Source organism: Elephas maximus, chromosome 9, assembly GCF_024166365.1.
Source record: "Elephas maximus indicus isolate mEleMax1 chromosome 9, mEleMax1 primary haplotype, whole genome shotgun sequence".
Lineage (NCBI taxonomy): Eukaryota > Metazoa > Chordata > Mammalia > Proboscidea > Elephantidae > Elephas > Elephas maximus.
In genome coordinates this window covers 79526123-79544357 of record NC_064827.1, presented here as the reverse complement: position 1 = coordinate 79544357, position 18235 = coordinate 79526123, and the positions used below count along the sequence as shown (strand labels likewise).

General features: G+C 37.8%; 1 protein-coding gene across 2 annotated transcripts in view; it reads right to left on the bottom strand.

The window, feature by feature from the left end:
* Positions 1-18235, bottom strand: part of GLE1 (GLE1 RNA export mediator) — a 43523-nt gene that overhangs the window by 16236 nt on the left and 9052 nt on the right. For both annotated transcript variants that reach the window (XM_049896085.1, XM_049896083.1), the window contains exons 3-9: positions 13649-13759; positions 11716-11864; positions 10969-11029; positions 10459-10713; positions 4156-4390; positions 3500-3612; positions 3268-3337 (exon numbers count right to left, since the gene is read on the bottom strand). In XM_049896085.1, coding sequence (XP_049752042.1) covers positions 3268-3337; positions 3500-3612; positions 4156-4390; positions 10459-10713; positions 10969-11029; positions 11716-11864; positions 13649-13759 — 994 coding nt within the window. The remainder of the gene's footprint in view (positions 1-3267; positions 3338-3499; positions 3613-4155; positions 4391-10458; positions 10714-10968; positions 11030-11715; positions 11865-13648; positions 13760-18235) is intronic.

Below are 18235 nucleotides of genomic sequence, written 5' to 3'. Positions count from 1 at the left end.
ACAAAAGATAAGAATTACGTGATTTTATCAATTGATGCAGAAAAGGCATTTGACAAAGTTCAACATTCATTCATGATAAAAACTCTCAGCAAAATAGAAATAGAAGGAAAACTCCTCAGCATAATAAAGGGCATTTATACAAAGCCAACAAACAGCCAATATCATCCTAAATGGAGAGAGCCTGAAAGCATTCCCACTGAGATCGCGAACCAGACAAGGATGCTCTTTATCACTGCTCTTTTTCAACATTGTGTTGGAGGTCCTAGCCAGAGCAATTAGGCTAGATAAAGAAATAAAGGGCATCCCGGTTGGCAAGGAAGAAGTAAAAGTATCTCTATTTGCAGACGACATGATCTTATACGCAGAAAACCCTAAGGAATCTTCCAGAAAACTACTGAAACTAATAGTTCAGCAGAGTATCGGGATATAAGATAAACATACAAAAATCAGTTAGATTCCTCTACTATACCAACGAAAAGAGCATCAAAGAGGAAATCACCAAATCAATGCCATTTACAGTAGCCCCCAAGAAGATAAAATACTTAGAAACAAATCTTAACAGAGATGTAAAAGACTTATACAAAGAAAACTACAGTACGCTTCTGCAAGAAACCAAAGAGACTTACATAAGTGGAAAAACATACCTGGCTCGTGGATAGGAAAATTTAACATTATAAAAATGTCTATTCTACCAAAAGCTATCTATACATTTAATGCAATTCCAATCCAAATCCCAACGACATTCTTTAATGAGATGGAGAAACAAATCACCAACTTCATATGGAAGGGAAAGAGGCCCCAGATAAGTAAGGCATTACTGAAAAAGAAGAACAAAGTGGGAGGCCTTACTCTACCTGATTTTAGAACCTATTATACCACCACAGTAGTCAAAACAGCCTGGTACTGGTACAACTGATACATGGACCAATGGAAGAGAATTGAGAATCCAGACATAAATCCATCCACATACGAGCAGCTAATATTTGACAAGGGCCCCAAAACAGTTAAATGGGGGAAAAGACAGTCGTTTTAACAAATGGTGCTGGCTTAACTGGATATTCATCTGCAAAAAAATAAAACAAGACCCATACCTCACTCCATGCACAAAAACTAACTCAAAATGGATCAAAGACCTAAATATAAAATCTAAAACGATAAAGATCATGGAAGAAAAAATAGGGACAACGTTAGGAGCCCTAATACATGGCATAAACAGTATAGAAAACATTATAAAGAATGCAGAAAAAAACTAGATAACTGGGAGCTCCTAAAAATCCAATACCTATGCTCATCCAAAGACTTCACCAAAAGAGTAAAAAGACTACCTACAGACTGGGAAAAAGTTTTTAGCTACAACATTTCTGATCAGTGCCTGATGTCTAAAATCTACAAAATACTGTAAAACCTCAACTACAAAAAGACAAATAACCCAATTAAAAAATGGGCAAAAGATATGAATAAACACTTCAGTAAAGAAGACATTCAGGTAGCTAACAGATATATGAGGAAATGTTCACGATCATTAGCCATTAGAGAAATGCAGATCAAAACTACAATGAGATTTCATCTCACTCTAACAAGGCTGGCATTAATCCAAAAAACACAAAATAATAAATATTGGAGAGGCTGTGGAGAGACTGGAACACTTATACAGTGCTGGTGGGAATGTAAAATGGTACAACCACTTTGGAAATCGATTTGGTGCTTCCTTAAAAAGCTAGAAATAGAACTACCATATGATCCAGCAATCCCACTCCTTGGAATATATCCTACAGAAATAAGAGCCTTTACACAAACAGATATTTGCACACCCATGTTTACTGCAGCACTGTTTACAACAGCAAAAAGATGGAAGCAACTAAGGTGCCCATCAAAGGTTGAATGGATAAATAAATTATGGTATATTCACACAATGGAATACTATGCATCGATAAAGAACAGTGAGGAATCTGTGAAACATTTCATAACATGGAGGAACCTGGAAGGCATTACGCTGAGTGAAATTAGTCGCTTGCAAAAGGACAAATATTGTATAAGACCACTATTATAACAACTTGAGAAATAGTTTAAACTGAGAAGAAAACATTCTTCTGTGGTTACGAGAGGGCGGAAGGAGGGAGGGTGGGAGGGGGTATTCACCAATTAGATAGTAGATAGCAACTACTTTAGGTGAAGGGAAAGACAGCACACAATACAGGGGAGGTCAGCACAACTGGACTAAACCAAAAGCAAAGAAGTTTCCTGAATAAACTGAACGCTTCGAAGGCCAGTGTAGCAGGCGCAGGGGTTTGGGAACCATGGTTTCAGGGGGCATCTAAGTCAACTGGCATAATACAATCTATTAAGAAAACATTCTGCATCCCACTTTGGAGAGTGGTGTCTGGGGTCTTAAACACTAGCAAGCAGCCATCTAAGATGCATCAATTGGTCTCAACCCACCTGGATCAAAGGAGAATGAAGAACACCAAGGACACAAGGCAATTACAAGCCCAGCAGACAGAAAGGACCACACGAACCAGAGACTACACTATCCTGAGACCAGAAGAACTACATGGTGCCCGGCTACAACTGATGACTGCCCTGGACAGGGAACACAACACAGAACCCCTGAGATAGCAGGAAAGCAGTGGGATGCAGATCCCAAATTCTCATAAAAAGACCAGACTTGGCGGTCTGGCTGAGACTAGAAGGACCCCGGTGGTCATAGGCCCCAGACCCTCTGTTGGCCCAGGACAGGAACCATTCCCGAAGCCAACTCTTCAGACATGGATTGGACTGGACAATGGGTCGGAGAGGGATGCTGGTGAGGAGTTAGCTTCTTGGATCGGGTGGACACTTGAGACTGTGTTGGCACCTCCTGCCTGGAGGGGAGATGAGAGGGTGGAGGGGGTTAGAAGCTGGCAAAATGGACACAAAAAGAGAGAGTGGAAGGAGAGAGCGGGCTGTTTCATCAGGGGGAGAGTAATTGGGAGTGTGTAGCAAGGTGTATATGGGTTTTTGTGTGAGAGACTGACTTGATTTGTAAACTTTCACTTAAAGCACAATAAAAATTTTTCTTAAAAAATGAATCAACATACATGTATTGATTATCTTCTAGGCACTGAAGAAGAAACAGAGCAGAGTAAAACAGGACACGTATAACATATATACCTATTCCAATTATTAACATTTGTTCAAGCATGCTGTTTATAGGATGCTTACATACGAATAGATTTAGAGTCTTAAAAAATAAAATGAAGAGCCACATTCTTAATCCTTTTAACTAACCTGCAATGGTGGAGATTTGGCTCACGGGGATGGTGGCAGCCTTCTGGAGGTCCATCTTTATCTTTTTGGTCTGCCAGAAGAGAACAGTGAGAAGGTAGGTAGTGTTTTGAAGAGATGAGCAGACACCACTTAGGATAAGGGAATGTGACATTCCAGTTACGTTTCTTCGGGATATGAGGCTGTGGGGAGTACTCCAGGCTCAGAGAATTCCCAGTGTGTATCTCTCCCCTACCTGACTGTCCTTGCTGCTGGTCAGTCCCTCAAAGGCCAACACACACTGACTGGAAGCATCTTGCAGCTGCTGGTACCACTGCATTGTAGTGTCTTGTACCTTCACCTGGAGGTCTGAGGAATAGAAGAGAGGCTTTAATAATAGCTAGTATTTGTCAAACAATTAATATGGGCCAGGCACTCTTCTAATCACTTTACATATGTCTTAACTGCTTTTAGTGTGACAGTAACCCTATGAAGTAGATACTAGAAACAGGCACGGAAAGGTTAAGTGATTCGTCCAACATCACATAGCTAGTAAGTAGAATTAGATTCCCACTGATCTGGGCTCCAGAGCCAGCATTCTCAGCCAGTATGCTATACTGACTCTCATATATATTAAATGAACATATATATTTATTTAAAACGTTCAGCAGCAATACATGAACAATACATCCTACTAGAATTATATAGAAGTTCATGTCCTCATAAAAAGTGTTAGAATCTGATGTCAGGCCCTACATCAACCAAAACTGAATGTAATGTACTGTGTCAAGGTCCTGGTTGGTTAATTGTACTGTAGCTTAACATAATATTCAAAATGGATTTCTGTTTCCTTTCACATTCTAAAACGTATACTGATTTAAACGACCATATTCACGCCACACCAAAACCCACCTTCATTCTGTTTCCCTCCTGTGCCCTGGCTGGGAGCTGGGGACTCCTTCTGGGCCTCTGGCCTCTGCTGCGCCTGTGATTCTCGCTGTTTTACCTGGACAGCCTCCTTTTCATCCTGCCTTCGCTTGTCTTCACAGGTTCTGGTGATCTCCTGATCCAAGTTTGTAAGGAGGTCCCGCATTTCCTGCAGAGCTTGCTCAGCCATAGCTTGGTCCTCTGCTGTAGGAAAGTCATTCTGCCAAAGTTACAGAGGCAGAGCTTAGTGACCTTTTCCTAGGTACCCTGTGGGGCTAAATTATACCTCACACAAATCAATAATTATAGTGTATACAACACACACACACACACACACACGCCCACGCACGACCACCCCTACATCACGGTCGTTTTTAATAGCTATATGATGAACCACTGTATGGATATACCATAAATGATTTAAACAGCCCTTACAGTGGGCATTTGTCTCCAATTGTTTGCTATCATAGCTAACCCTAAAATGAATACTTTTACTTACACATTTTTGCATACTTATTGCCTTAGGATGGATTCCTAGAATTGCACCAATGGAATGTCCACATTTAACATGCTGATACCTATTGCTTTACTGTTCTCTTAAAGATAATAGCATTTTAGTATCACATCCACAGCATTTAAGTATGGACTGTTCGACACAAATTACAAAATATATGTATGATAATATACTACATTAAAAAAACTGTTTTAATACGTTATATCTTAGAGGTGATCTTGAACTTATTTTCACATTTATTGGACAATTATATTTCTGCTTTTACAAGCTGCCTGTCCTGTACTTTGATCATTTTTCCACTAGTGGGATGGAGGTAGAGAGTGTAAATGATTTATTTATCTCTTTCCCTATAAATTCCATGAGCTCTCTTTTAATTGAGGATATTAAATTTTTACCTGCTGTATAACCCCCAAAAAATGTTCCTTAATTTATAATGTGTCTTTAACTTTCAAGTACTCATATCTACCAAACTCTTCCTTTATAACTTCTGCCTTTATTGCTATACTTACACAGGTCTTTCCTACCGTAATATAATTCAAATATTCACCTAGATTTTCTCCATTGACCTTAATCATTTCCTTCTGAGTATTTCTGTTTTACATTCAAATATCTAAGTAATATGGAATTAATAAGATGAAAATATGGTACCAATTCAGTCTTTATTTTTATGGTTTCCTCTTTCTAAATAATTCATCTTTTCCTCACTGATTTGAAATGATGCCTTTATAATATATTAATCACTCACATAAAATTTGTCTTTCTGGACTTACTATTCTGTTCTACTAATCATGCTGTGTTCCCAGGCAAGTACAAGCCATTTCAAATGTAGTGCTAGAAAATGTTTTTGTATTTGCTAATGTTTAAGTCCTCCATTACTATTCTTTTTGAAGCAGTCCAACAGATTTTCATTAGAATTTCACTAAATTTGGGGAAATTTGATAGCTTACTATATTGAGGTTTCAGGAACATAGTAAATCCTTCCATTTATTCAAGTCTCATTTTATAAACTCAATAAAACTTTATACTTTTCTTTATATAAATGTCATACAATTCATGCTAGTTTATTTCTAGGTATTTTATATTCCATTATACTTTTAACTTTTTTTGGTTGGCATATTTTTAATTTTGGCCACATTACTAAAGTCTCATTAAAAAAAATCTAATAGTTTCACTTTTCTTAGTATTCTAGGTAGACAATCACATACTGTCACCAAATAATAGTAGCCGCATTTGAATATTTATACTTCATTTGTTTCTAATACCTCATGTTGGCTAAAATTTCTCTAATGTTGAGGAACAGCAATAACGCCGTATATTTTTATTTCTTTCCCAACTTTAATGAGATATCTAAATATAGTTCTAGGTGGATAAATACAGTTCACCATGTTAATGAGGGATGAACTTTTATTCTTAGTTTACTTCAAATTTTTTTTTTTTTTTTAAAAGCAGGAAAGGATATTGAAATTTAGAATACGCTTTTACAATATCTGGTGAGATAAACATGATTTTGCTCCCTAAACCTATTAGTGAAATAAATTTCCTGACTAGATTTCATAACAACTGAATCAGTTTTACATTATTCATAGAATAGTAATTCTTTGGTTATAATGGATTATTCTTTTGATGCACTGATAAATTTTATTTCCTAATGTTTTATCTATAGGTCGCTGTGAGTCTGAATTGGACACGAACGTGTTTTTTGTTTTGGTTTAATCTTTTATCTAGAACTTCTGCTCATAAATGAGACTGCATTTGAGACTGACATGCAAATTTCTTTTATTTATGTGTTATTTTGTCAGGGTTTGATTATCAGAACACGAAGATAAAATGAGAAGTTCTGCACCATTTCCTATGCTCTGTCCTACACAAATGTTTAATAGTTTTGCTTTTACAATCATTCACACCTGATTTTAAACCAACTCACACAAGATAATGAAAGAACAAAGAAAAAAATTCTAATCTAGTAAATTCTAGTCTGAAGATTTAACTATTAGTTCATGAGAAGCTTTCTCTATAGATATTAAAATATATTATAAAGCCACAGCAATTAAAATCTGATGATCCTGAATAAGAATAAAAACACAGATCAAGGAAACAGAAATGAGTACTGAGGGACAGCCAGGATACTATTTAGTGTGGTAAGAGAGTATTTACAAATCAGGAAGGAAATGTGGTGGAAACATAGTATAACTATTTTTAAAAATAAAGATCTTTATCACCCACCAAACATCAAATAAATTTCAGGTGGGCTAAAGGAAGGAAAAAAACCCATAACTTCTTTATATCAAAAATGTCAAACTATGATTGAATAAATGACGTTATGTTCCCAGAAGAGTACTATGCAGTTATATAAAGGAATGAGGAAAATTCTATATGTTGCTAAAAAGGATCTCCAGGATATGCTGTTAAGTGGAAAAAAGCAAGGCACAGAAGAGTGCACATAGGAAACTACCTTTTATTTTGGGAGGGGGAGATACATATATTTGCTTTTGTTTTAAATGACACAAAACCCAAAAGCTAATAGAAATGGTCATTTAAAGAAAGGACAAGAATTGGGCGGGGGGGGGCAAAAGGGAAGGAATTAGACTTCCCTGAAAATACCTTGTTTTGTAGTTCTGATATTGGAACCATGTAAATATTTTTCGTAATTATGAAACAAAATTTCTTCATATTGTTGAAAAAAATTCTTAAAACTGAAACAAATAAGCCCAATCATTTATGAAGTTGGTAGCTTAACAACACAGAGAATTCTTTAATGTGAAATGAAATAGTAATTTAATTACACATACCTAGAGCCTTAAGGAAAAAGAGCTACTTAGAAATCTTAAACTGTTTCCAGCAATCATATTGTTACTATTGGTATTATTCTGAAATTACATGTTATGCTATATACATATAAAATACGCAATACATACGTGTGTATGTGCGTGTGTATAGACACATATAGTAAGATAAAGTAAATAATGTTAATGTCTTTAGGAATCAAGATTTATAGCATAGGAGGAAGGTGATAGAAATATAAAATCAAAAAGGTTAAGAAAAAAATGGTGTAATCCTATATTTTGAATGGAAAAGGTTAGTATGAGCTAATGATGTATTTTCACTTTAAAAATAGGTATTTCTTAGCTCTGTCCACTAAAAAGGTCTAGAAACAATGACAAACCCTAATAACTAGACCATGATCTCTAAATACCTTTTCCCACTAAAAAGGTACTAGGACTCCTTGAAGAAATGGCTAATTCCAGGTCTGGGGAAGAAAATATTCAAGATGAGGTAGGAACATCTTAGTTTACTTGCTTTCTGTTACAATAAATACTACCAGGGCTAAGTCAAAAGGACAGGAGCCAACTTGAAGTGGATCCCACTGGCCAAAGATGGGACAATCTAAAGAACAACAAAATTGTAACAGACTGAAACGTGTTACACATCAAATATATAAAAACCCGTAAGCTCTCAATGACATTAAAAACAACAATTCCTCATTGGTCACTTTAAGATGAAGGCTAGAAAACTCATATTCTGAAAACTGGTACGGGGACAGAATCAAACATTTATCCTGCCTTTCCTGTACAAACTGTACATCAAGATAAATAGTTCATAGGAAAACTTTCTTCTTCGTAGAACTCTAGCTAATAAATTCAGGAAAAAATGAGAGAATCAGAAAAACTGAAATTTTGCCACCCTTAATGAAATTAACAGATATAAGCAAGGATCAGCAATGGATGCTAAATCCTTAGCTAAAGGGTCAGAGGGATATTTATAATGAAAATAAGGCTGACAATACCTGAAGCCACTGGTCAATCTTTACCTGACAAATGGAAGGAAAATCAGATATCACTTGCCTCCTGATGTGATGCAGTAACAAGTACACAGTACCAACTACGAAGTACTGTTGCAAAAAGAAAAAAAACTGAACCTGAATTTGATCAAGCCTCTAGATCTGTGGTTTCCAATAAGATAGATACGAGTTGCTATGAAAATTTAAATTAATTTTAAAACACTTTTCTAAGTAAATTGCATTTTTTAAAAATTAAAATTCAGCGCTCAGTAGTCACATGTGACTAGTGACTGCTGTACTGCACAGCACACATACAGAACATTTTCATCACCACAAAAATTCTATTGGGCAGTGATGCCCAAGATGAAGTTACCAGTTCAAAAGAAGTACAGAGAATAAAGGAACATATTAAAAGACATCACAGGGATGCAACCGCACTCTAGAATTCTCTAGAATGTGGGAAATTTTATAGGATCTAGAATGTGGGAAATTTTATAGGACAAATGAACCAGATTCTTCACTGATAAATGGCAAGTGAAAAAAAAAAAGATGTAGAATCTGGAGATTAAAAACTTAAGGATTTATCAACCAAATATAATAGTTTGACTTTTGTGTGGATGCTAATTTCTAAAACATTTAAAAAAAAAATTGAGACAATCATGGAAATTTGAACACTGACAAGATATTTGATCATATTAAAGAAATTATTAATTTTTTAGGTGTGATGTTAGTATCTTGGTTATGTTAATAGTTTGATCTTTTAGAATTATGTACTAAAGTATTTTACAGGTGAAATAACACAGCTGAGATTTACTGTGAAACAATTTGAGACTGAAGTTGCAGGTGGAGGTAGAAATGAAAGAAGACAGCTGTGTTGATTTTTGTTTAAGTTGGTAATGGGTGCATAAAGGTTCATTGTGTTATACTCTTGTGTAGGTTTAAAATTTTACAAAAAGAAAAGTTAACAAAAGCCATAAAGAAAACTTGAAGAGAATAATAAACTACAAAAATAAACTTGTCTTAAATATGATAAATGCTTAACATCATTAATATTAATATCTAGAGCTCATATAAATTAATTTTTTAAAACACATTTTTCTAACAGAAATATGAACTAAGGACAAGAGCATGCATTCACAAAATAAACATAAAAGGCTAAAAAATACGAAAAATATTTCATTCAATTTCACTAGTAATCCAAGAAACACAAATTATAACCAAAAAGTATATTACTCAAAGGGCAAAGATAAAAGCAATTTGTAATACCCTTATGCTGTGAAAAATGGCACCCAGACACTGCTAGTAAAAGTGAATTGGTACAACTTTTCTGTAAAGTGATTTGAACCAAGAACCTTAAAATTCTTTGACCAAGTAAATTCATTTTGAGGAGTTTATCTCAAAGAAATAATCAGAAATACAGATAAAATGTATATAAAATAACATCACTGCAGTGTTATGTGTGGCATTGAAAATGCAGAGACTTAAATGTTCAACAACAGGCACGATGAACAGGCATTTCAATCAATTCTGGTACGGTTATATACTAGAGATATCCAATTTTACCCGTTCATCAAATATTTACTAAATGCCTATTACGTGTTAAGGCAACACTTGCAACTGGCTGGTTTAATGTTCAAAATACAATGTTAGCTGAAAAACACAATATACATTTCTGTAAGGTTTTAATTTTTACCATAAGCATAGCAGGTACATTACTGAATGAACTAAAGTATTTTGGAATCAGAAAGAATTCATTTTTTTAACCCAAGATATGAAATACTATACCTATACAATTTGGGATGGGGATGACAAATACAGACAAGTCAGGAAAGAATCATACCAAAATATTAACAGCAGTTACCTTTAAGTATGAAAATGATGAGTAATGTTGAGTATTTCCTACAATATGCACGTATTACTTTTAAATCAGAAAACAATTTTGTTTTTAATGTTCTGCACTTCACAGAGAGAAGAGTCATTCTGAAGCCCCCCTCACCTCAGAAGCGGCCCGAATGATCCCTGAAATGAGGCCGCACAGCTGGTTGCCTCGGGTCCAGAAGGCAGACAGGTCTATCTTGAGCAGGTCTTTGTGCTGGTTGGAGGAGTCCAGCTGCTGGTTGAGATGCAGCATCTCCTCCTGCAGTGCATAGAGGCTCCGCAGGCGAATCTGGCCTTCTTCCTTCCGAAGCCGCTCCCGCTCCACTTGCTTCAGGCGCTGTTGCTCTGCCTCCCGCAGTTTCAGGTTCAGAATCTACAGAAAGGGTCATTAAGTTTAATTCTTCCAAAGGGCTCCTAGGCTTTCTCCTTCTACATTCTTCAAGCCTTATGTGAGGCAGGTATTTTCACAAACAGGCAGATGGGCCCAGAGCAGTAAAAGGACTCCCCAAGGCAGTCACACAGAAACATACGAGCCAGGTCCTCCATGACTGTCTGCCAGAATCTGACTCTTCCAGTAGATTACGAACAGGCACCAAACTGACACCCACACTGATCCTCCCAGGCTGACCTTTGCTCTATGTCGATGCTCAGCTTTCAGCTTCTCCTGGAGCCCCAGGGCTTCTTTGGTACTGAATGAAAAACAGGAGGAATAGTCAGGGATGCTTCCTAAAATTGTTTTACCTCTCCTAAAAGGCTTCCTCCGAGCAGGAGAGCAGTGGGATGCAGATCCCAAATTCTCATAAAAAGACCAGACTTAATGGTCTGACTGAGACTAGAATGACCCTGGAGGTCATGGCCCCAGACCTTCTGTTAGCCCAAGACAGGAACCATTCCTAAAGCTAACTCTTCAGACACAGATTGGACTGGACTATGGGCTAGACAATGATACTGGTGAAGAATGAGCTTCTTGGATCATGTAGACACATGAGACTATGTTGGCATCTCCTGTCTGAAGGGGAGATGAGAGGGTCAGAAGCTGGCCGAATGGACTCAAAAAGAAATAGAGGAGGGAAGGAGTGTGCTGTCTCATTAGGGGGACAGCAATTAGTAGTATATAGCAAGGTGTTTATAAATTTTTGTATAAGAGTCCAACTTGATTTGCAAACTTTCACTTAAAGCACAATAAAAATTTTTTAAAAGTCTCCCTCTTTGTTTTACATTGGTCATCTTTCCAAGGTTGTTCATTTTTCTAGGTAATAAGCTTCTTTGGCTATTTATTTTGATAGATAAGGACTCAGAAGAAGTTCAAGTTTTTCCCCGTGGGAAAGTGTTTCAGTTTAACACACCAATATTCTCAGTCATAACTCAGACTCACCTCTTCTCCATAGCATCCCGTAAGTCCTGGAATTCTTTATGCTGCTTCAATTCTTTCCGTTCATCAAACCGCTTCAGTTGTTCAGATGCCATCTCTGAGAGGGCTCGCACCTTCCTCTCTTGTTCCTCCTGCCATTGCCTCAGGCCCTCCTGAAAAGGATCAGCACATGCTCTTGGGGGTACCCTGCTCATTTACCTCTGTGGGTCACCATCCCAGCAGTCCTTGACACCATCAGAGATACTCAAGGGCAAGGGATCATCCACTCTTATCTCAGAACCTTTCCAAGAGTCACCTTTCTCCTTCGAGTTGCTCTTTAAACTCAACTGTTTTGGGAAGCTTTTCCAACTTACCCAATATGGTTTATATTACTTCGCTATAAGCTGGGAATGGACAGTCCTAATCCCCGGAACCTGGGAATATGTTTGCCTTATGTGGCAATAGAGACTTTGCAGACATGATTAAAAATTGTGAGATAGGGAGATCATCCTGCATTACCTGCATGGGTCCAATGTAATCACAGGGTGGGTATTCCACTGCCATTAACAGAAACTCAGTGCCCCCTAAGCAATGACTCCCCTTTCTCCCTCACTCCCACCCCTGGTAAACACTAATAAACTTTGGTTTCTACATATTTGTCCTTTTGACTTATGTCACGCAGCATAATTAAAACACTATCTATTTTATTTATTTTCTTGTTTATGTCTTTGTCTCCCCAAAAGAATATAAGCTCCAGGAAAGCATGGATTTGTGTTTATTTACAGCACCTAGGACAGTGTCCAGTACATAGGTGTTCAATATATATTATAAAATAGTATAAATAAATCAATATATGAGGGAAGATGCTAGAAGGCTTTCATTTTATAAACTATACTCTTTGAAAAATTCTTTTTACAAAAAGCGTGCATTGTTTCCAATTACAAAAACAAATAAAGCCAAATAAATGTTTTAAAACAGTGCTATTCTTTTTCTCGAGAGCCTGTTAAGGTCCCATTTTCTCAGTATAACCTTATCTGACAACCACAGCCCATCCTGATCTCACTCTGAACTGAACTCCTACAGTACTACTAAGTATCAGCAGTAACTACATGCCTCTCCTCAGTAGGCACTTACAAGTTTTTTATGTATATGTTCCGCCTTACCAGTTGGCTGTGAGCAGACTAACAGTAAGGAAGGTATTTAGCACTGCTTTATAACTCTATTTCCTTATACAGTCTGTGCTCAGAAAGTATCTAAAGCATCTTTCTTCTCTTCCATTTTTATTATAATTTCCTCACATGCATGGACGACATCTGAATCTAGTATAGTCCTTATCATGAGGGATTTCAAAATACGCTGCTAACATACGACCAATAAATTTTTTCATAATAAAGTAAATGTTCCAGCTCATCTACATAAACAAACTCGGCCCAACACTCCTAGAGCATATTGGCTGAATCAGTAGTTCAGTACTTCTCATAGTCTGCCTCAGCTCCATGACAGCAGGGATTCTTATGCTTTGTTCACAACCATATCTCCATAGCCGTGAACATAGGTCAACACACAGCAAGCATTCAAATGTTGAAAATCAAGTCCTGTGCTAAGTGCTTTATACACATTATTTCATTTAATTTTCACATAATATATTTATCTCCAAATTTTGGAGGAATAAACGGAAGCCGGGAAAGTCTGAGTAATTTTCCATAAAGGGAAGCCAGGAAAGCCCAAGTAATATTCCCAAAGTCACACATGAATAGAAGGCCAGGATTTGAAGCCAGATAGAACTTTAGAGTATTCACTCTTAAACGCTACATTATACTACCCCTCTGATTGAATTCTGAGTTCCTAGGAGGCGAAGCATAATGATAGCATAAGGTGAGCTTTCATAAAGCCTAGAGAACTACATTAAACTATGGCTCTCCAGGGTCAGGTCTGCCTTACTTCATGGCTCACTTACTGTTCCTTTCATTCTGTGTACCAGCTCATACATTCGGATGCAGCCTTCCACTTTGATTCCCCGGGAGGACTGAAGTAGCATAGATTCCGTATGTTGAGATTCATGTTTGCCCTGTATAGACAGAAGATGGAAAAAGAACTAAACTTTTAAGGTGGTAAAGCTGTTATTATCCCTTCTAGACAAAGACCACATCCCTACTTACGAACAACAACAATAAAACGGTTTAGGTTAGAACCAGTGTGTGTTTCATGATAGTGAATTTGTTCTAATTGTTTTCCTTAGTAAATTAATGTCTGTTGCTTTCAGTGGTTTAGATTTTTTTTTTTTTTTGCTTGTTTGCTTGCTGTGCTCTGTCCAGCATATCTTTCTCCTTTCTTCTGGTAAGTGCCCATTTAGATGGGTGATTCAAATGGCGCCAACTCCAACTCACATACCAATTCTTCCACCCTCCTGGACTCAAGGGTAAGCACATAACCCACCTGGCAATCCAAGTACTCTATCCCACTGTACCCAAGATTTACTTCAGGAATGTAACACATGACCCAGGCTCGGTCGGAGTTTATCCTTGAACTTTTCCCAATGGAGCTATCTAGGAAGGCTTTCTACTCTTCTGGAGTTGCTAACCTAAGAGGATGTGTATCTGGGGCTACCAATAGCCATCTTACCACATAGAATCTATCTTAAAAATGAAACCAAAAAGAGTTAGGCAGAGTGGAGGGACGCAAAGAGGCAAAGCCTGTGTGTAAGTCACTGGATCAAGTCAGAAATAACATCTGAGACAAGTATAATGCAGATCTTTTAGATCTAACTTTGCCTAATTCCAGACGCACTTCTAGACTTCCTGGTTAGTACATAAGCCAATGAACTCCCCTGTCCCCTGCTTTGTTTAAGCTAGTATAAACTGGGTTTGTTACTTCCGCACCGAAAGTGCCTAAATGATATAATAATCTGTTATAGAAAACCATCCAAATACTTTATTTAAACCCCAAGAATTATGGAATTCTACGCCTAGAGAAGAACTCCACAATTTAGTTCAGTTATCAGCTTTACAGATGAAGAAACTGAGGCCCATGAGGGAAAAAGGCCTGTCCGAGGGCATGCCACAATACTGGCAAGATTCGAACTAGAGCCTGGGTCCCTCTTTCACACCCTGTTTCCTCTGAGAGGCTGTTCATAGAAATTTTCTTTAACTTTTTACTTTGAAATAATTACAGATTCAAAAGAAGTTACAAAAACACACAGGGAGGGACTGCATACTCTCTACACCATTTCCCCCAACAGTAACATCTTTCATAAATACAGTAAAATATCAAAAACAGCAAACTGACATTGGTACAATCCACAATCTGAAGAGATTTCACCAGTTTTACACACACTCATTTGTGTGTATGTACAGTTCTATGCAATTCTATCAGGTGTGGATTCACGTAAGTCACCGTAACCAAGACACAAAACTGTTCCATCACCACCAGGCTCCCCATGCTCTTTCTTTACAGCCACACCCAACTTCTCCCCACCATCCCTAATCCCTGGAAACCACTAATTTGTTCTCCATCTCTAATTCTGTTGTTTCAAGAATATTAAATAAATGGAATCATACATTATGTAACTATTTGAGAATAGGATCCCTACTGGCACAGTAGTTAAGTGCTTGGCTGTTAACCCAAAGGTCAGCAGTTCAAATCCATCAGTAGCTCCAAGGGAGAAAGATATGCAGTCTGCTTCTGAAAAGAGAACAGCCTTGAAAACTCTATAGGGCAGTTCTACTCTGTCCTATAGGGTTGCTGTCAGTCAGAATCAACTTAACATCAACAGGTTTGGCTTATTTATTTCTCAACATAAAATCATATTTATTTATAAAGAAAATAAAGATTTCCTAACCATAGCTGCAACAGGTTTAAAAAAAAAAAAAAAAAAAAAGTCCTGCATAAAAATAAACTGGGTTTAATGAATTAACTTCTCAGACATAACCAAACACCTTATAAGAATGGTTTTCTGGGTTTGAAGGCTTAGGATCTTAGGTCTCACGGGACAACTCAATCATTTGGCATAATATAGTTCACAAAGTTCATGTTCTGCATCCTAGTGAGGAGAGTAGCAACTGGGGTCTTAAAACCTTGCAAACAGCTATAAAAACAACGCAGGAACGACCGCCTCTAACTTCACAAGGGTCAGGGAGAATCAAAACCAATAGCCCAAGGCTAATTCCTACGACGCCAAGGTCAGATATGCCTCCTTTCTCTGCCTTCTTTACCAATTCTGACGCCAAATGACCCTCCCACAGCACTCTCTGCTTCTCTGCTGAGTTTGATAATTCATTGCAACGGCCATACAGAACTCTCAGACAATATGCACAATTATGGAATTTATCAGGGAAGTAACAGGTTGCAATTCAGGTTCAGGAATGCTCAGGATACAGTTCTTCCATCTCGACAGCCTTTTCTCAGTCGTGCCCATAGGTACGCCTCTCTGGCCCCTCAGCCTCTGCCCTGCTCAGCCAAGTGTTATAAAGCTTTTAGCTCGGCTGCTAAGTGCCCAGAGGTACCCTACTCCTCTAGCAACCCTCCTGCCTGAAGGCACTCAGCTTTCTTGCTCCTTGGGTTGGGCAGTCTCCTGTCGGTTTCCTGGTTCTGCTGCTGCTGCTCTTAGGTATCACAGCTCTTTCCTTCCCTCTCTGTCTCCTGGGTCCAGGAAATTCTCAGCACAGGGATCCCTGGTCCAAAAAACACACTCCTCTCCTGGCTCTTCTTCATTGGTGGTGATGAGATGCTCTCTTCCTGCCTCTGGGATGGCTCGTTTTAAGCCTAGCAGGATGGCAAAACTGACCAAACTCCTTGGTGGGCCACAATTACCTTATCTGCACAGTCCCACTGAATCACTTAGGTGGGAGTTACATGACCATGGCGGGAAAGGCCCCACAAGTGACCTATCACACTGCAGCAGCTACCTAAGATACTGGTCTCTACTCGTTAGAAGCAAAAGAGAGAGAAGGAAACCAAAGTTTCAGAAAAGAAACTAGTCTATAGGGTTAATAGCCTACACGAGCCATGGCCTCATCTACCCTGAGGCCAGAAGAAATAGATGGTGTCCAGCCACCACTACTGACCATTCTGGTCAGGGCCACTACAGATGTACCCTGATAGAATGGGAGAAAAATACAGAACAGAACTCAAATTCTTAAAAAGGTCAGACTTATGGGACCAGCTGAGACTAGAGGACTCCCTGAAACTACTGCCCTATTTAAACCTGGAACTGAAACTATTCCCAGGTAACCTATTAGTGAAATAACAGATTGGCACACAAAATTAAGGATATTATCCATAAGTACAGTGCTCCACTAAAAAAGGCATCTGTATGAGACCAAAAGGTCAACAATTACTCTACAGCAAAGATGAGAAGATAAGGGAGTAGAAAGCTAGAGTACTGAAAACAGAACAACCAGAACATAATTAAAGAGAATGCTGACACATTGTGAAAAATGTAACTAATGTCACTGAATAATGTGTACGGAAATTGTCAGATGGGAACCTAATTTGCTGTGTAAACTTTCATTGGAAAACACAATTAAAATAATATTAATAATGATCTGGAGGATAAAGAGAACAAAATCACTAAAGATGACACCCAGGTTTCTGCTTTGAGTAATTTGGTGGGCAGTAAGTGCGAAACTCCTGAGATGGAGAATGCTAGCAGAGGTCCAGTGGGTTCGTTGTTGTTTTTTCCCAAGGTAGGGGTGATGCTACAGAAGGATAGATGATTATGAGTTTGGTTTTAGAAATGTTGACTCAAGAAGCTTTTAAGATACCCAAAAGGAAATAACACGTAGACAGTTGGACATTTGGTTCTGGGGTAAGGATAATAAAGTTGTGAATTACCTATATATAGAAAAGTGGCCAGGGATGAGACCTGCATAACAAAACACTATACATTAAGAAGCAAAGTGCTTAGGACTAAACCCTCATGAACTCCAATGTTAATATTCAAGAGAAGAAAATAAGCCTGGAAAGGAAACAGAACAGTGGTCAGTGGTCCCTGATAGCTTCCTTGCTTTATGGCACTACAAGATGTCCCAGGTTCATCTTGTATATTTTTTCACTTTAGCACTGCAGTCAACCATCTACCCAAAAATCTCTGGCTGCTCTTAATCTGAGATACTCAAAGACTTCCATCTGGATACTGAAGCCCTGGTGGTGCAGTGGTTAAGAGTTTGGCTGCTAACCAAAAGGTCGGGAGTTTGAAGCTACAGCTCCTCAAAAACCCTGTGGGGCAGTTCTACTGTTTTATAGGGTTGCTATGAGTTGGATTCAACTCAACAGGAATGGGTTCGGTTTGTTGTTTTTTTTTTTTTTTTTGATGTGGATACGAAGGTTGTTCATTGTTACTGGGTTATAATTACTTCTTGGTCTTGCATTGGACAGAGATAAGAAATACTTTTTTTTTAAAGAAAATTTTTAAAAATCATGAGTTTATAGTAATGTTTTCAATGCAGATGTAAGATTACAGTGGTTTTTACTTATCATCTTTGATTTTTACACTTGTATCTCTTTTAATGCTGAAGACCTTGGTTTTTAAAATTATTAACATTAT